We start from the raw sequence: 20,960 nt of genomic DNA, 5'->3' as shown, positions 1-20,960 counted from the left end.
AGTGTGGTGGATTGCAAAAAGTAGTTATTGTGGTCATTTATTTCCCTTACATGTGACAGGGGAAAGACAAAAAATAAAAGTAACTTATATATTGTCATAACTACATACAACACAAATTAATATGACTCAAAGTAAGGTGCAAAACCTCCATACAAACAAGAGTCTATCACTCATTGAGTTATTGTTACAAAATGAAATTAATTTTTAGAGACAAGGCAATGACAGTCATTAACAATATACTTAACAAGATTTAACTTGAGGTCACCCAACTAGACTTGACTCTGTATGGTTGCAAAAAGACCCAATTAAGATTATTTCTATAATGAGGCCACAGTTCAAAGACTAAATTATGGGCTAATACAACCATTACCAGATGTGAGAATCATTAATTCCATTCCTTGACAGGGGAATGACAACAAAATCAAAGTACATTTTTGTTATTTTTTTTTCAAAATGGTTCAAAACTTAAAAAGTCTTTATTTTTTTATTTATTATTTTTCTATTTTACAACATTGCATAGCAGTTGTTAACAGCTAAAACAACAATTTATTTACAAATATGTATGGCTTCCTAAGTTTTTAGAACTAATTTTACTTTAAGATGGGGGTATGGACACACAGGAGAATGACAGTTTTCATGTAAAAAATATTTAAATGAATAATAATTATAGAGAGTTTGTTTTAGACTATTTTACAAACATAAAAACATGTTATTAAAGCATTCTAGCATCAATTTCATTTCTATGCAAGTTAGTTTGTCATTTTTGGAACAAGGACAAGAATGTCACAGTTTAGAGAAAATGACTCATATGTTTTTTTTTCAGCTTCCCTTGCTGGAACTCAGTTAAACAAGGGAGATATGGCAATCAGCTTAGGTACTAGTGACACGGTTTTTCTTTGGCTGACTGAATATAGGCCTTCTTTAGATGGGCACATTCTTTGCAACCCATTAACCAGCAAAGATTTCATGGCATTATTATGGTAATTTTACTCACATTATTTAGTTGAACTTTTAATATTATACTGTGACATTAATTTGTCTTCTCTTTTTAACAAATATTTTCTGTCCTGTCTGTAATGAATTTTCTTCCTTTAGTTTTAAAAATGGTTCTTTTACAAGAGAAAGAATAAGAGATGATTGTGCTGATGGATCATGGCAATTGTTTAGTGATCTTTTAGATAGCACACCTCGAGGGAATTTCGGTAACATAGGTAATTTTTTATTATTATCTGCAAATACACGAACTGTTTTTAGATATGTGGAAAAACTTAATATGTTTCTTTTTTAGGAATGTACTTTGACATGATGGAAATAGTTCCACCTATGATTGGAGATTATCGATTCAATAGAAATAATGAATTGGTAGGTATTAGCATATTCTCCAAACCAAATGATATACACATCTCCAAATATTACCTACAAAACTGTTAAGCATTATACTTCATGATCTTTTTTTTGAATGATCTTTCTTCATTTATTTTTCAATTTATGAGGCACATTAAGACTTTGTACATTTTTATGTTCTTTCTTTACATCTCCTTCTTTCTTGATGTGTAGGGGAGAGTGTTGTACCTTGAGCCTACATGTACCTTGAACCTATGTTGATTGTGGCTCTATCTGTTTAGATAACAAAGCAATTGCACTAATAGTTCACTTTTTAGCCACCAGGGACTTCTACAAACGTGTTTAGTTTGTTGCTACTACTCTCTATTTTGGTCAACAAGGAAAATAGGAAAATTACACTTCAAAAGTAAGTTTTCTCATGCTTATACTTTTATTTTTAACTGGTTAATCAATTTTTATACATTTAGAGTTGTAATCATAATTGATTAAGTATTTTGTTAGCTACAACTACATATGCTTAGAGTCACTTGAAAGTTAGGCTTAAAAGAGCTAGCAGCCATTTTTGCTCAATAGGTCAAGTGTTGTACCTTGACCCTAGGTGATATGTTGTACCTTGAACAGGTTCAAGGTACAATACTTACTGTATTTTTTGTTTAATATTTTCAATTCAGCCTAGCATGTCAAGATCAATACTCTTTATTTTTCAAAAATGTAGTCTAGGTAACACTATTTGCATTTTATTAAGTGAAGAAAACCATAGCCTAAATAATACTAGGCCTATATATACTGAGTTCAAAATTTTCTTTCAAGAAAAACTTCTTAGAAACATCAAAATATGGTTGTCCTATAACCTATTTTTAAAAAAACATTTAGAAAATAATACTGTTCAAACATCTGTCATTTAAAATATAATTTAGGCTAGAGACTTAAGCATTTTTCAAACAGAATTTTGTTATTGTTATTTTGTATTGTTTTGTTATTGTTAGACTAATCCTGTTGTAATTTTCAGATGCCAAGGAGCAAAACTGGAGTAAAAAGACAACCAATATGTAAAGAAGATCTGGAAATGGCAGTAAACAAGGTTGTAAAAAAGGAGCTTACAGCCTACAAAGCTGCAAAAGACTTTGGAGTTGACAAAGCAACACTTTTAAGACATGTCAATAAGTTCAAAGCATCTGGTTTAAATACTTTTGAATACAGAAGCAACAATGACGTGAAAAAGGTATTTACTGTAGAAGAGGAGAAACTTATTGTGGAATACATACTCAAAGCATCAAATCTTCACTATGGGTTAACTTTAAAAAATGTCAGAGTTTTAGCATATGAATTTGCTAGAGAAAACAAAAAAAAGTATGATCCTTCATGGGATGACAAGAAAATGGCAGGCAAAGAGTGGCTGCGATTGTTTCGAAAAAGGTATTCTAAAGAGCTGTCTCTTAGGAAACCTGAAGCAACCAGCTTAGCGCGATCAACTGCATTCAACAAGACAAATGTCACCCTGTTTTTTACTAACTATAAAAAAGCACTGCAAAACCATCCGGAGATCAGTCCTTATAATATTTGGAATTGTGACGAAACCGGATTATCTACGGTTCACACTCCCCCAAAAATATTAGCCATGAAAGGACTAAAGCAAGTGGGGAGTATGACAAATGCAGAAAGGGGAACAAACATTACAATGAATTCTGCAATCAATGCTGGAGGAGGTTTTATCCCTCCTATGCTAATATTTCCACGGAAAAATTTCAAAGAACATATGCTAAAAGGAGCCCCACCAGGAACCATTGGAAGAGCAAATCCATCTGGGTGGTCAACAGAAGATCTATTTTTTGATTTTATCAAACACTTTATTAAGTTCAGTGGTGCGAGCAATACAAACAAAATGATTCTTCTCATGGACAACCATGAAAGTCATATTTCGGTAAAGACAATTAGCTTGGCTAAAGAAAATGGCGTTACTCTTGTGACTTTCCACCCTCACACAACTCACAAAATGCAGCCTTTGGATAGAAGTGTTTACGGTCCTTTTAAAACTTATTTCAGCTCAGCAATGAATGACTGGATGATTAGCCCAGGAAATGTTGGGAAGCCAGCAACTATTTATGATATTGCAGAGTTGGTTGGACAAGCCTTTCCACTTGCTTTTACCCCGAGTAACATTATCTCAGGGTTTAAGAAAACCGGGTTGTTTCCACTCAATGAAAATATTTTCCCTGAAAGTGAATTTCTGGCCTCAAATGTTACAGATCGACCGATGCAATCTGAGGAAATTGAGGCATCAAACACAAATAGGCTTTCTTCTACATTAGTTGAACCTTCAACTTCATCTATAGGAAGCTCATCAACTTCAACTTTAGATCTAGAGCCTATGACACCAACGTCTTCACGGTCACGAGTAATGGTCTCTCTAGAAGACATCCGCCCCTATCCTAAAGCATTACCAAGAAAAGAAACACGTAAGGGAAGATCTAAAGGAAAATCTCTAATACTGACAGATACTCCAGTAAAAGAACGTATAGAAGTCGAAAAAAGAAAAAAACAACCAAAGCCAAAATCTAAGAAAATATTAAAAGCATCCCAAAATAGAGCTGTGAAAAAGATTTTTCAAGACAGCTCAGAGTCTGACATTGATGCAGATCTGGCTGATTTATGTGAAGAAGTAGGGCTTCCGGAGGAAGATTTTTTCAATTTGGTAGATCCTGATGATTCAGTTATTGAAGGTGGAAGTTTTGTTCTTGCAAAACTTAGTTCTAAAAAAAGTGTGAAATTCTTTGCTGCTGAAGTTGTCTCAATTGACGATGATATTTATCAAGTAAAATATCTCAAAAAAGATGAAGCTTCCCAAAAGTTTGCTAGAGTGGACCCAAACACTTATGAATTGGAGAAATGTGATGTTGTTTTTAAATTACCTCATCCTACATTATCTGGTGGATCAGAACGACAGCTTCAAAAACTGGTTTTTGGCGTTGATTTATCAAAGTACAATGTTGGTTAACTGCTTCATTACAAAGATAGAATGTTGTTTTTTTTTTTTTTGGGGGGGGGGGCAATATTTTGCTTTCAAACTTTTTGTGTTTAATATTTGCTATAAATACATGTTCACTTACTCCTATTTAATAAATGTTAAAATCCTAATGAATTTGAGTTTTATTAACCAAATACACAAGGAATAATTCAACTAGGTTCGAGGTACAATACCAACATTGTACCTTGAACCTATTGAAGGTTTTTTGTTTTTTCTGAATAAGTTCTAAACCATACAATAAAATTCTTTAAAGAAAATATATGACATAAAAAACAGTCAAAGGTATGTAGAAAATATGTATATAAATGTTTTATGGCATTATTTTTTAAATTAAAAATCATCAACTAAAAACAGGTTCAAGGTACACCACTCTCCCCTATACATACGCTCATGTTTGTGAAAATTGCAACAACATGAAGGACTCATTGGAAAAGGATAAAATTTATTGCACATATTACTCATAGTGCTACAAATAAACGATCAAAATTACAGATCAATGAAATGAAAATAAATTGCATAAATTAATACTGAATGTAGCTACCCCTCGCCTCTACGTGAGCCTGTATACGTTTTGGCATCAAATCATAGAGGTTCTGAATGTCACGATTGGGAATAGCATCCCATTTGGCTTCAATTTGAAGCCAAAGTTCTTCCGTACCAACTACAGACGAGACACATGGGTGAGTCTCCGACCAAAGTAATCCGAGACAGGTTTGACGGGTGTCATATCTGGAGAACGGGCAGACCAAGGAAGTAGCGTAACCTGTCATGAACCGAAGAACACTTGTACGTTACGTGCAATATGTGTGTGCAAAGCAACCAAACAAATAAATCGGGCAAATATAAACACCAATCAAACAACAAGCAGACAAGGTTACATAACAAAATAGATAATTTACGTAGATGAAACCAGAACTCCTCAGCAGTGGAAGCTTCATATTAGGGTCAAAAGACCAAAAATTACACTAAAAACTAAATGGAGGATGTCCAGCTCCGAAAAAACTAGCATTCAGGAATACATTTGGCTAATGTGGAAAAAAAATGCAAATTTCTGGAACTAAGACCTAAATATACACTGTGGTTTCATCTCGGTTATTAGAAGCCAAAGGCTATCAATAATAACCCTCCATCATACCTCCAGCAAAAATTCAAAAGTCTTACCTATGTGTCCGGGTGCAAACTAAAATCCACAATCAGCATGTCAGTACTCATGCCAGTCGATAAAAATAAAATAGATCCATTCAAATAAATAATAAGGATCATCCGTTAAAAGCAGGTCCATAAATCGTGCAGGGTTGATCAAAAAACAAATTTCAAAATGCATCATTAACTGTCCACACGTGTGGTTTCTCAAAGTTAAATCATAAGAATGAATAGTTAGACAGTTACAGTGAAGCAAAATGTCGATTAAAGACTATGCTAGCGAAAATGTTTTTTATGAGAATGTTTGGGAAATTGTTTTTAAGTAGTTTATTTTTTAAGTATATTCATTTCTTGGTTGAATGCTGTAATTGTGTTGCAAATTCTTTTGATTTTGATGGCTTGCAAAACAATGATGCCAATAAAAACTTTTTTACTGAGGCAAGAAGAAAAACTTTGCAGACAGTTAACTTTGAATTGAAATTCGTGTCTTTTATCATAAATTGTGGTTTTACAGTTGGAGTCAATATTAATCTTTATGTCAAAAAATTTAAAAACTTTACTATTAGAACTTTTCTTTTTTAATGTTAGGGAGTTATGATAATTTTTTTTGTGCTCAATTCAGAAAAATTGAAGTAGTTGATTCATCAGTTGATAAATCATCGATATATCTGCAACAATAAGGTGTAGAACCAGGATTATCAATAGAAAATTTTCTTTCATAAAATAACAGAAAAAGGTTTGCTAGGGTAGAACTAAAATTAGCATCCATTGCAATACCATTAATTTGTTGAAAGCATGAATTGCCATTTTTGAAACTGTTGTTAAAGATGCAAAATTTAAAAAGTTTGAGAAATAATTTCTCGTTAATATTGAGTGAAGTACTGACTGTTTTGAAAAGTTCAGTAACTGAATAGAAGTTCATTGAGTGGAGTGTTGGTATTTCATGTTTATCTTTTTAATTGTATAAAATACAATTCTTCTGGTAAGTTATAACTACCACAGATGCATTAATGTTGTAACAAATTCAATTTGGTTATACGCTTCAAATTTGCACTAAAATTTTGTCTTTTACTTTACATTTCTAGTATTTATAATATTGTGTAAATACTGCTTAGTTTTTGTTTAAAAAATTCTGCACACTTTTATGTTTCTTTTGTATTTTCACTATTTTTTCTCATTTACAGTGATATGATTCATTCTGTCATTTATTTAAGTACATTTTTATGTGATGGTTTTCTTTGTTCATTATTTTCACAAATCATTTGCAAGTAACGTCCAACAAAGTTTAGGTTATAGTTAGGGTTGTAAGTTTGTCATGCTATGGATATTTCCATGATGCTTTCCACATTTTTTATAGCATTTTCTAAAAATCTATGATTTTTTCAAATTATTGATTTGTGCAAAAAATGTTTGAATTTGAAATATATTACTTACATTTTTATCACCATTTATATTCTTCTAAAGTTACAAAATTATTAATGCATCATGAAAATAATATTATCCTGTTCTATTATATATTTTGTTTTTTATACTATGGCCATTATTGCAGACATCATAAATTATATTGCATTTGTGCTCCCATGAATTTTGATCTATTTTTTTTCTCAACATACTTGTAATCCTAGTCATAGTTGTTCTCTAGATATTTTTGTTTCTGTCAAAATAGTTATGATTGTTATTACATGCATATTCAATTTTCTTCTTTTGTTTATTTTGTATTAACAAATGCAAGTATTTTTCACACATCTGTTTCAATATTAAATTACTCAGCTTTATATTAAAAGGGTTCATAGTTCTAATGTAACTTAAACACAATATTTACAAAAGAGATAGATGTTTTAACCCTGTGGACTATTTAATTTTTTTTTCCTGTCAAATATGTTAATTAAAATTTCAGTTCTGCACCACAAATCATTTTTAAGGTTATTTTCTTTTTCAGCAAATCTCTAAGATTTTTATGATTTTCATTTCAATATCAGCATATTTTTTATCTTTATTGAAGGAATTTTTGTCTTGTTCATGTTTGAAATTAAACTAAAGCATAAATTGTTTATTTCAAAAGTACTTTTGGAGTAAATTTTTTATTCAGTGTTTTCATTTCACTTATTATTATTATTAATTTTTCTAAATCCAGGTTCAGCGATTTTCAAAAGAAGTTGAAGTAAGAGCTCTTATTGAGGGTCAATTTCTTGCAAAAAGAGTTCATGCTGAAAATGTGGGATTTACAATAGGTATCAGATTATTTTTCAATCTTCATTGTATTCTTTCAACAATGTTCATTTTAATGATTGAAATATTCTTACTGATGCTTGAAACTACTCAACATGACATTTTTATTTTTACCTGAAATGGTTTACATACTTATCTAATGAAGTATATAAAGCTACAACTTAATATTTTATTTAGCACGACCAACTTAACTCAAATAGTAAATTTATAATACAATTAGTTTAGTTTAGGATAAGAAATATTCCAAGAAAATGCATTTGTAATAGATACTGAATAACTATTGCTAGTGTAACTTGCTATGAACTTTAAAGTTATATGAAATATAAAGTTTAATTATGTGATATATAAAGCTTTGTTTTGTAATCGTCAAAAACTAAAATATTATTTACTTAATTTTAGGTTCTAAGTCCAAAATTATTGCTACTGGTGGGGCATCAGCTAACCAAGCAATTGTACAGGCTAGTATCTTAATAATCCCTTTAAGTGCTCTAATAAATTTCTTCTGCAATAATGTTTACGCTTATAAATATTGCTTCAGTTCATTTAGAAAGTATAAAACCACAAAAGAATTGTTGCATTTCTGCAGCAATAAATTCTTGCAATTCTGCAAGATATAATGTTCTAATTTGTTGTATGTGATTTAAATATCAATCATGAAGCACTTTCTGTTCTATTTGCAACTGTAAAAATTATTTTAACTGTGGCCAAAATCAATATTTTTTGCTGTAAAATTGTAGATTTTGATCAAATTTAAATCTTATGATTTCCAGAAGCTTCCAATTAGAAATTGCAAACAAACCTGAGAAAGTTAACACACACACACACACACACACACACACACACACACATATATATATATATATATATATATATATATATATATATATATATATATATATATATATATATATATATATATATACAGGGTGATTCTGAATTCATCATCAATATTTGGTGGGGAGGTAGGGAATAGGAAAAGAACACTATTTCACATAGGAAAGCATGGGCGCAGACGTCATGTAGTAGGGCAATATGAATCCGGTTAAATGATGGAAAGAAAACATAACAAGAAAGTGGTAAGAGAAAAAACATTTATTTGTGCATCTTTTGTACAGACTTACAAGAGGTGCTTGAAATTCTGACCATTTGCTAGATTACATGCCTCACAACGACGTTGCATGGACAACCGAACTTTCTGGAATATGCCTGGCGTTTCCCGGATGTTTGCGGCGGCAACCGATATGCGTGCTACAAGGTCCATATCACTGGCAACAGGGGTCTTGTACACCATGGTTTTCATGGCACCCCATACAAAGAAGTCTATTGGAGATAAATCCGGTGACCGTGGTGGCCAACAAACCGGTCCACCGCGACCAATCCATTGAGCTCCAAATTTTCTGGTCAGGTAACAACGCACATCATTTGCGAAATGTGCTGGAGCGCCGTCATGCTGGAACCACATTCGCCGGAGAATAACAGCAGGAACCTCGTTCATAAGACCCGGTAACACAGTCTGAAGAAATATGAGGTAGTTTGCGCAATCTAAACGGGATGGTAGTAAATACGGTCCCAGCAAACAGTCGCCGACGATCCCAGTCCACACATTGACGGCAAAGCGTTGTTGCGCAGCTCGAACTCTCGTACCGTGTGGATTCTGATTAGCCCACACATGCGAATTGTGTGTGTTGAAGACACCTTCACGAGTGAAGGACGCTTCATCTGTGAAAAGAACATACGTTGGGAAATTGGGATCAACGGCTGTTCTCTGCATGAACCACTGACAAAAAGTAACACGCTTGGGATAGTCCTCTGCTTCCAGTAACTGCACTGTGTGCAAATGAAAAGGATGTAAACGTTCCTCGTGTAGTATCCGCCACACTGACAATTGTGAAACTCCAAACTGGCGAGCAATACCTCGTGTGCTAGAACTTGGCTGTTCTTCGATAGACTGTAGGACAGCTTCCTCGACTGAAACTGTCCGTGTTGATCGGCGCCTGCCTCGATCAACATTAATACCAGCAAATGATCCAGTTTCGCACAGTTGTCGATGCACACGTGAAAACATTTGATGCTGTGGCACGCGCCGGTTGGGGTAGCGCTCTGCATACATTTGCCTAGCTCTAAGACAACTTTCTCCTGCGGCACCGTAAGTTAGATGCATATCTGCAAGTTCTTGAAACGTGTACCGGTTCATGTTACTTCTGCGAAGTCACCTTGTCGAATGACGACTGGCTGCACACGGCAGACAGCTATGCGCGTTCATGGGAGATGCGGACACACACCGCCCTCTACACCGTCATGCGTTCGTTTGTGCCCATGCTTTCCTATGTGAAATAGTGTTCTTTTCCTATTCCCTACCTCCCCACCAAATATTGATGATGAATTCAGAATCACCCTGTATATATATATATATATATATAAAATCAATAAAAAAGCAAAAAGAAAGGCGGGGGGGGGGGGGGGGAGGGATAAAAAAAAATTAAAGCCAAAGACAAAGAAAGGCTGCTTTGAGATTGATCTCATCAGCATTGGAAATCTGAAAGTATTATTCAGTTCCATTTACAATAAAAATTATACATTAAAAGTTTGAATGATGTACTAAAATATTGCTCAACGGCTTCAAAGATTTGAAAAATTTAAGCAAAAGTTAAGATTTTTTGAAATTTAACAAATGGGTAAAAAATTATTATATTATTATTATTAACTTTAAAGTTTTCAAACATTATTGTCCGTAACTTTTCATATGAAATTAAAAGCATAGTGTTCTTTTAAAAAACTAGCAGCACTCTGCTGCTACTCTGCTAGCTAAACTCTGTTAGCAGGGTACTTTGACTTTCAATAATTTGTAACAGGAATTGCTGTTGGTTTCACCATGGGTTAACCAGTTGTCTTCCATAAGAGCAATTTCACATTGGCATACTGCCAACCCTTCCGGATTTCCCGGAAGTTTTACGGATTTTCATGGCTTTTTCCGTTTTTCCGGTTATGAGCAAAATCTTCCGGATTTTTCACGTTTTGTAGGAAAAAAATTGTATTTCGCCAATTTTGGCGCTAACGATACTCTTGTGAAACGCGGCACCACATTTTAGGTCAAGTAGCCAAGGAAAGGTTGCCATAGGAGAATGGCACGAGAAGTGAGGCAAGATTATGACGTCACTGAGTGATACAGCGCATGACTTCATCTGGATCCAATCAAAGCAAGCGTCGCGGCGGGCAACTATTGGCACAATTTTGGTGCCGATTATCTTCTCGTTCTCTCAGTTTGAGCTGTTTTTGCTTCGTTCTTTTTTTAAGATGAGTACGAGTAAATGTTAATTTCAAACTTTAAGGAACTCAATAAAAGTAATATTTACTAAAGGAAAGTAAGTTCAATTGATATGAAATTCATAACTAATATCACATTGTTAAATGTAAAGAGGGTAGGTGTCCTGTTTGATTTTATTTTAAGTTAAAATCTTGTGGATTGAAATAAAATATTCTTCAGGATTTTTTTTTCTCGGAGGTTGGCAGATATGCATTTGTTATGATCATTTACTACTTCTAGGACTTTTATTATGTCCCTCATCTGTTTACAGTCATCCTTCTTCCTTCATTAAGTCTAGATTGTATTTAAGATATCCAACTTGCAATTTTAACTATTGAAATTGACTTATTTGTAACAAAATATCCTAGGGTTTTATTTTGAAATCCCTTTAACTCAACATTGATTGTCCTAGAGTACTTTATACTTTAGCAGCAATTTAATTATAAACAACATTCCCAAGCACCATCAGTATTTGGTTGAAATGCTGACAGCTATTAAATGAAGCTAAACAAAATGAGTCTGAATTAATATTGAAAATGATTAGAAAATGTATTTGAATTGGATTTTGTAATACTGAATTATCAACATTTCAAGTAGCAATTTCAGAAACAGGTGATTGTATGAAACTATGGAAGCTCTCGTTCAAACGCCTAAGCTTTCAAATCCATACAAAAAATGAAAATGTGCATGACATTGTCTTCCGCCTTTGGAAATCAATTTAAATTGAGCTTTCGATGTCCAGATCTTGAGAAAATATGCTCCGTGTTTTCACTGTTTGCTGGACAAAAAAAAAAAAAAAAAGAAAGAAAGAAAGAAAAAGAAAGTTAATTATGAGTTCCAGAATGTCATTACAATCGCCTCTTATCTTTGGCTTATTTTGTCATATGTGTTTGCATATTCGATTCTCTTTATCCTTGTACCTTTTATTGGCTTTGCAATAACCTTCGATGAAGTTCCTGGTTTACACTTTACTATCCCACTACAATGCCAATATTCTTGAAAACTTATAGCTATGAAATCTTCCAGAGAGGATGTACATCCCATGCATGCTTCAAAGAGTGAACTAATTATCTATTCTATGATTTGATGTTTCTTAGCACTTGGTAAAAGTTTATTTAGCTTATTGGGACCAGTACTTGGACCGGCGTTAGAAAAACACATAGCACAAATACTGCCATATCCACATTGCCAGTCTTTAATAGCTGCAGCCTGACCTTTTTCTGTAGTCAGCAACTGTCTGAAGTTAAGTTACTCCTTTGCACCAACTTAGTAAATGATCAAATTTCTCTTTTTCCAGTTAGACTAATGGATTAATTTCCCATCATGATTGCAAGTTACTAAATTTGTTATATTTTTAGAGCAATTAAGTGAGCTGTACTACTACTGTTTTTTTATTGTATGAAACCAATGAGAACTAAGTCTAGCCTTAATCATAAAAACAAGCCTTCAATTGTAACACAAAATATCCAGTTTCTTGAAGCTAAAATAACAGTGGTTAATGTATTCTATGATTGCAACACTAAATGGCTGATCTGATTTTTTTTTTTTACAATTTATAAATTTACATAACCTAGTAATATCTTATATCACTTAAACCGATAAACCTAAGCAATAATAAATGTATTTTTACAATGTTATTCAATTAAACTTCTATATGCTGCATATATATTAATATGTGCATTAAATTTTTTTCCATCATTGAGCTATCTCTGAAAATTGTTAGATCCTACTAAAATTTTGCTTGATTTTTTTTTTCATAAAAAAGAACCAAATCAAGGGGTGAGAAGTTCATATTTTCATACTTCAAAAATAAGCTCCATCCTAGTGGCATCAAATTTAACTCCCATAGAAAAACTTAAAATTAAATTATATTGTAAGGTTTGCTTATAATAAACAGTTTTCATTGGCCAATAAACTGTAAATGCTCAGTGAAGTGAATGATAACATGTGTCTGTACTTAAAAAATAATTAGTTCTAGATGAAAAATCAACTATGCTAATTTTCATCGATATTTTTTTAGACAAGTATTCAATACTAACAATGTACGAACTTGCCGGTTATAACATCCAGAGGCTGCAGTTTTGTTTCTGTTATGAACTCAACATTCTGGAATAGTCAGTAACTTAGCTCAACTTTAATGAAGAAATGTCTGCCTTCAGCTCGATTATTGACTGTTCTTGAGTAATGAGTCCGAAATAAGGATGAAACTGCATTCTCTGGATGTCATACCCGGGCTGTTGGTATATTGCTGGTAGTTCTGCCCTTCCCCTGACTTATGAATGGTAACTTGTTGTGTATCAAGTAGTCATATAGTTTGTTAACATTAAATCATACATTCATTTCTAATGTCTTTCTTAACCTAAGCACTAATTGAATAATTCAAGGTTATTGAAAACTTGCTGCAATAAATGTGTCATATCATATACTATCTGCTTTCATTCTAATTAGAGCATGTGTTTCATAATTTCAAAAATTTAAAATAGTATTAAAATGAGCCTTTATTTGTTTCTTTCCGTTGGCAATGAGCAGCTTATTTATTTATGATTATTGTTGCTGCTTATCAAGTGCTGCTGACTTACTTCTAGCATTTGATGTGGTTTTAGCTTTTGATTTCTAGAGTTAGGATTTTGATTTTAGAATGAGTGATTTTAGAGCAGTTGAATATAATTTACAAAGAAGAGAGCAGTGGGTTAAGGTGTCTTTAGATGAAAGATCTGAATGCACATCAGTCAGAAATTCTGCCGATAAGGCTCAGGCGTGCAAATATATGCCGTAAACCGCAAATTGCAAATTGAGTGAGTTCCGTAAGTGTTTCCGAACATGTTTGTTTAATGCTCATGCATTTTACTGGAGAAAAGAGTTCAACTAAGGCTAGTAGTAATAAAACTGGAGAAAAATATTATTGCAGCGAAAAAAAGAATAGTGCTGATAATAAGTGATACTTACATCATACCTCAAATACCACTTAATTCATCCGATAGTAATGTGCTTTATAAATACAAATGTTCACAATTTCCTTTTAGATTAGCCTTCTCAATGACTATAAACAATGCACAGGGTCAAAATTTTGATAAAATTGGTTTAGATTTGACAAAACCAGTTTTCATTTATGGACATGTCACATGTAAGTCACTTGAGTCAGATAATTTGATTATGTCTCTGTTGCATTGTAAAACCCAGAAATTTACAATTGTGTTTATATAGAAGTGTTATGATTTTCTTCTTTTTTTTAATCCCTTGCAAAGCTAATGTTGCTGCTGAAAGCTTTTTCCCTTAACATTGTACTAACGGAAAATCAAGTTCGCTATTTACCAAGTCTGCAGAGTCCGAGGGAAAATGACTTACTTTGACTCTGTGATTTTTAGAGACTCCTTTACTAGTAATTAATTTAACTCTGGCTCTAAATATGCAAATATTGGCAGTGTTGCAGATTTTGAGAGAAAATTACGGACTCTGACTCTTGAAACTTGAAATCTTCGACCCCCGACTCCTTTACCCCAAAATCAGTCCGACTCCACAGCCCTGCTATTTACTGCAACCTGTAGGTATTGAAGTTCTTTTTTTCCAACCTCATTTTCGTATATATTATGTTATCACACATAGACTTGAACTATAAATGAATTTATTGGACAATTCTAAAAGTGAAACAAGTCACATACTTTTCCAATGCACTGAAGGCAAGAACTGTACCACAGTGACAAAGTCAAGCAACAAATTGAATTGTGAAGACCTGATATTATGGCTAATATGGTTTCACTAAATCAGTTTTACCCTCTGCTTTATTTATAGTCATTAGGAAGGCTAATCTAACATGAAATTGTTTACATTTGAATTTAAAAGGTACGTTACTATCTGATGAAATAAGTGGTATTCTACAATAATATTTTTCTCCAGTTTTATCACTATCAGTCTTAGTTCAACTCTTTTTCTCCAGTAAAGTGCATGATCATTCTGCAAATGTGTTCGGAAACAGTTGCGGAATTCACTTGATTTGCAGTACACAGTGTGTATTTGTGAACCTAAGCCTATTGGCAGCATTTCTGACCAATCTGCGTTCAGATCTTTCATCTGAAGACTCCCTAGCCCACGGCTATCTTCTTCGTAAATTATATTCAAGTGCTCTTAAAGCCCATTGGCTTGATGATAGCGCTTCGCGTTTGCACAGAGTAGGCCTGGGTTCAATCTCCAGGTGGGGCATGGTCGACTCAGGTGTTCATCCCTTAAGTGGGTCAGAAAAATGAGTAGCAAGCATGCTTGGGAACTAAACGTCAGGGTTCCATGTTAGACTGACCACCTAACCGGAACATCTGCCTAGCACCCCAGTGCCTTTGTCCAGGAAGACTGAGATGGGCCCAGTAGGCCTTGGCCCCTATGGACTGTTGTGCCATTGGGTTTAGTTTTTTGACTCTGAAACACTCTTTCTAACATTTTTTAAAAAATTACTGTTTTCTGAGAATGTCAGAAGCAGCTTGCTCTTGGCAGCTGTTAGACATTGTAAAACATATATACACACATATTTTGACACCGAACATAGTACATGAAATATTTTTAAGCTGTTTAGTGTTTACAGTATATAAACATTGTAGGGTTTTTTCACTGCAATCTTTTTTGCCAACAGTAAATAAGGGTAACAAAAATTATATTATGTTTGTAATTTAATACAAAAATGTTCCCTTGCATACTTCTCTCAAAAGATGATGGAATAGCAAACTTATGCTTGATAATAATCTAATGCGCAAGTTGCATGTCAAAGTAATTGTCCCCTTTAAATGTATGAAAATCATAAGTGTTTCTTATAAGATTCAGATAAAAAAGAAAAAAAATCACGCACTTTTTAATACAAATAAAGCTCGACTAATATTTTAATGAATGTTGTGATATTGGATTGTTTTCTTGACTTTTTAATATAAATAAAGCTAGACTAATATTTTAGTGAATGTTGTGAGATCGGATCGTGAAGCGATCCGAAGGAACTGTGTAAGCAGTTCCGGTTGGCGAGCGTAAGCGAGCAGGGGTTGGTAGCTCCCTCTTATTTAAATATTTCATAGAGTTAATGTTGCTAAGATTTTGTGCTTTTATTTATTATTTGTTTATTAAAGCACCTTGTTTTGATAATATCAAATCTAGAAACAAATGAAATGCAAAGATACTTTTTGAAAGTTCGAAAAGCTAAATGAATCCCATGATTCATCAAATGGTTCAATCAAAATATCTCTGCTAATATAAGCTTTTTTTTAATGAGAACAGTGCTTTTAAATAATGAATGTTTCAAATTAAGTTCTTAAATCTGTTTTGAAACGATTGTGTAAAAAGTGAAATAAAAATTAACAATGTCTAATGACACAAATTGCAGATTACTGCAGACACGTGCTTCGGCGTTTCCAGGAACGTGTTTTTCAATACAAAAGAAACCCTGAAACATGTTTCTGCAATAATCTACATTTTGTGCTATTGATGTACTTTCTTATTTTACACATATATGTATGTATTTTTACGTATAAGTAAGTGTATATAGTAAGATACATTGGTTGCTAATTATTTTTGTATGATTTCGACTTCCAGGTCTTATCTGATGTATTTAATGTACCGGTGTATGTGTTGGACTTTCCTAACTCAGCTTGTTTAGGAGCTGCATTGAGAGCCAAGCATGGTTAATATATTTGCCTTTATTTCTCTCGTATTAAATTTTAAGTTTTTTTTAAAAATAATATCATACACTTTCTCATTCAGGTCTTTTAGGTGAAGAATTTGGATTTCATAAAATGTTTGAGGAACCATTGAAACTTCATTTAAGTGCAAAGCCAGCTAAAGACGCAGCTGAAATTTATGGTCCAATGCTTCTTCGATACAGAATTTTAGAAGATAGAATAATAAGAGAGAATGACTTTTGATATTTTGATTGATGTTTATATACAACAGTACTTTGAATAGTTTAACACTTGCAGGAGCTTTCTATTTGGAATCCTATTTGGAACTTTCAGTATTTATACATGTTGTGCTTCTAACAAAGTTATATTTTAAAATGAACAGATTAATTTTAACTTTAAAATATTTATTTATAAGTTGATACATTTATTGTGTTTTTATTATAGAATACGAGGTATATTTGCTTTATTCATTCAGAACTTTACTGTTGTTATTGATGTTCCACTTTAACTTCATATGATTAGGAAAAAAATGTATTAAAGAATTATTTTATGCATATCGATATTGTTTTCATCTGGAAAAAAATATATACATAACATTAAGAAAGCTTCCTTTAATATCTTAGAAGAATTTATTCAAAAAATGTTAAATTTTACCTTTTTAGGTAAAGAAATGTTGTTCTTATATATTTTCTGTGATATTTCCTTAAATATTGAGTAAAACATTTCATAAATTGGAAAAGAATTCATATTAACTGCACACTAGTATACTTTCAATGATTGAATTACATTCTTCATTCCATTTTTATTGTTTTCTTGTGTATGTATACATATTTCATCAAAAGTCTGTAACTTACAATCGCCACTCCTATAAGGAAGTGTTTATCAAATGTAATTACATAAGTATTTTGATTTAATGTATTTTTATACATGTACTTTTAATGTATAACATTTTTGATACATTTTTCTTTATATACTGCTGAACTGTTAAATAGTTATTTTCCTTTAACTTTTAATACTTCACATTTTATTTTTATTAAATATACACTTACTAAATTTTAATCATATTTGCTGTGCAAGTATTTTGTTCTGAAAACATATTTTCTATGCTAATGTTTTGACATGGCTTTTCTGAGAACTAATATTTTCTGAAATTTGGTACTTTTAAACTGTTCAGGGCTTTAGTGCCTAACTTTTATTTTTTACTTTTACAATTTTTACCATTGTTAATTTTCCATGGCTCTTGCTTTTAACTTCAAATTAAGTTAATTGTAGAAAAGGAAATTTAGCTTTGAAAATTTATTCTCGTTTTATGGGGTAATATTATAGTGAAAAAAATATTTGTAGGTTTTTTTAAATGCTTATTTATTGAGATGTCTATTTATATTAAAAGCAATTTCATTTCATTTCTTTAACATTTATTAAAATTCATTGCTTCATAATGTAATATTCATACATTACATTTTAGAACTGAAATACTTTTTAAATTATCGTATCACTTTGGCATATGCAGCGATTAATTACTCTAAAATACTTTAAATCTATTTTTAAAAATTCATTTCCATGTATCATATTTTCCAGACTAAAATATGCAAATTATCTGTTTTAAAAGTTAAATATCTCAGGTGTGTATGTAAGCCACAAAGGAGATACAATCAAATATTTTTGAAGTTGAGTTATTTCAACATTGATTTTTCAAGAGCATCGATTGGATACATCACTGACCCTGTATAAGACTTTAAAGGCCCCTTGTTATGAAAAGAAGGCACATTTTATTTTAAATTGAATTTCTGAGTAGATGAGTAACATTCTTTTCAAAAGCACAAAAAATGTTGTTGACAAAACTTAAGGAATTGTTACTGTAATTTAATATAAGTTGCATTCTCGCTTGTTTAATTTGCACCTCAGTTATTCATGTGTGCAATCATTGATAAATTTTATGGCACATCCCAAAGGCTTTTGCTACTTAATTTAAAAAATACAATAAAGAAAAAATATATATTTTTTTAAGGTAAAGGAAAACAGTTGTGTGATATTAGTAATTAAAATTATTTTTGAGCAATATCACTTCTTAAATTTATACTTGCTGTAAACAATTTAAAAAATAATAATCAGAAATTGCTTTTAATTGCCTATTTATTTTTCTTTCTTGTCGATCAGCTTGTAAAATTTTTTCTACAGCTGGTCTGCAAGTTACGATATCTTATTCAAACTTCAACTTTTTACAATAGCAGTGTAAAATTCTAACAGTATTTCTGTTTAATACCTCAATCAATGAATTTCCAAAACATTAAATGTCTATGAAACTTTTGTATTCTAATAACACATGTAACTTTAAAATTATAATCTACTGGTTTTCTCTGGAAAAACACTTAATAGATATCTAGATATCTTAATAGAATTATGCATGCAGAATGCACAAAAAAAAAAAAAAGTTTGAAAGAGGCATTGTTAAATTGATTTTTATCAAATGTGAAACCAGTTAATTTTTAATGAGGAAAGGCTAATGACTTTTTATCAGCTAAGCTAGCACATTAATTATCAATCCTTTGATTGATTATGTTTACAATGAATGTACATGCGTTTTTTTTCCCCTTTTCTTTCTGTTTTTTTTTAAATAGATTTATTTTTAAGCCAAATGTATTGATAAATTAAAGCTTGCACTTGTTACACTCAGATTTTTTTTAAATTCTTTTTGTGCTTATTTTGCTGTTACATTTAAGTGAAAAAAACTATTATATTTGTAAAATATTTTGAACATGAAATCGTTGTAAATTTTCCTACATTTTTTGCCTGAATATTTTGCAAGATTTTCTGTATAATAACTAGTTAATATATTTTGTAAGATTTTCTGTATTATTACTAGTTAATATATTTTGTTTTATTTCATATATTTTATATTACTTTTGAATTTCTCATTTTTGAAAGTTCAATGATGTAAATGTAGTGCAATAACATTGGTAATCTTTTATATATTTTTAAAGTAAATAATTTGACCCTGTTTGGTCTTTGCATTACTGGAGTAAATTTTCATTTACTTCTCATGCTCAATGAGTTGATTTCCAGATGAGCATTATTACTTGTTTACCTGTCATAGATAAATTTGTCTACATTAATATTTATGTAATTAACACATACACATGATTTTTTTTTCCATCTCCATATTCTATGATAAATATATAATTGCCAAAAATACTTTTCTCGACGGGAAAATATGTTATCTTGACTGTTGTGCCAAGTAGTTAATGTGTTTTTTATTATTTCATTGGAAATATTAACTGTATTCATACAAAAAGAGTGTTAAAGTAGAAGATATGCTTAATTTCATTTCCAATACATGTTACACCTCTGTTATGAGTGGTTGCTTAAAATGGTTTTCCTCAAACTTCATAAAGTGTATCTTTTATTCATTTTGAAATTATAAGCTGTTTCTTTTTTAGTGAATAAATTTTCTATTTTGATTCTTTTATTGTTCATTTGCCAAGCAAAATTGTTGAATAAACAAAAATTTTGTGCGATGCAATTATAACTTTTATCAGTTTCAAATAAATGTTCTGAATTACTTTCTTGATGTGAGAGATAGATTTGTTTAAAAAACACATTTGCTTTGAATCAATGGGGAAAGCTTAGTCAATAAACTGCATGATGCGTGTTTTTTTTAAGAGTGTTGCTTAATTCATCATATTTTTTCTTCCTTTATGTGCACTTAAATCCATCTCACGTCTGATCATCTGAAAAGGTTGACTGAAATTTTATTTACTGTACAGTTTGAAGTGCATTTGAACTTTGCATATGCCACCCTTAAAGCTCAATAAGGTGCAATTGCAATTGATAAATTTTCTACTAAATTGTAGTTCGTTTCGTTAGATGCTGGAGGGAAAATTAGTTAAAGCAGCATTTAAAGCTAGCGATAGTTCCTCTTTTTTTCTCCCTTATTCACTGGAGGTACCTAGAAGATTTAATATTTTAAGGTAGTGTGCACATTAAATTGTTAGATATTCAAAATTTTTATCAAAGAAGTAATTTTGTTAATCTTAAAGCTAACCTGGTTGAAAATTGGGTTTTCTTACATTGCTGCCATTTATAAGATGTGGGCACAGTGAGAGACCTATTGTAATAACCAATCGACATGATAGCCACTTCACATGAAATAATCCTGAAACATAACAAATCAATAAGATAAGTTTATTAGAAATTATTAGTCACAGGTTCATGAATAAATTTTCCTTAATATTTTCGCCCGTAAAATTTTAAAATTTACTAAAGGGCT

The 20,960-nt window shown here is 31.6% G+C and overlaps 1 protein-coding gene across 1 annotated transcript in view; it reads left to right on the top strand.

The window, feature by feature from the left end:
- LOC129233252 (xylulose kinase-like) overlaps positions 1 to 16,982 on the top strand; it is a 56,869-nt gene extending 39,887 nt beyond the window's left edge. The window contains exons 8-14 of the mRNA XM_054867303.1: positions 824 to 980; positions 1,096 to 1,211; positions 1,289 to 1,362; positions 7,647 to 7,743; positions 8,141 to 8,199; positions 16,608 to 16,695; positions 16,776 to 16,982. Of these exons, the coding sequence (XP_054723278.1) occupies positions 824 to 980; positions 1,096 to 1,211; positions 1,289 to 1,362; positions 7,647 to 7,743; positions 8,141 to 8,199; positions 16,608 to 16,695; positions 16,776 to 16,936 (752 nt within the window). The 3' untranslated portion in view covers positions 16,937 to 16,982. The remainder of the gene's footprint in view (positions 1 to 823; positions 981 to 1,095; positions 1,212 to 1,288; positions 1,363 to 7,646; positions 7,744 to 8,140; positions 8,200 to 16,607; positions 16,696 to 16,775) is intronic.
- Positions 16,983 to 20,960: the final 3,978 nt, after the last annotated feature.

This window comes from Uloborus diversus, unplaced genomic scaffold (assembly GCF_026930045.1).
Source record: "Uloborus diversus isolate 005 unplaced genomic scaffold, Udiv.v.3.1 scaffold_289, whole genome shotgun sequence".
In the NCBI taxonomy this organism is placed as follows: domain Eukaryota; kingdom Metazoa; phylum Arthropoda; class Arachnida; order Araneae; family Uloboridae; genus Uloborus; species Uloborus diversus.
This window is presented reverse-complemented; position numbering and strand designations above follow the sequence as displayed.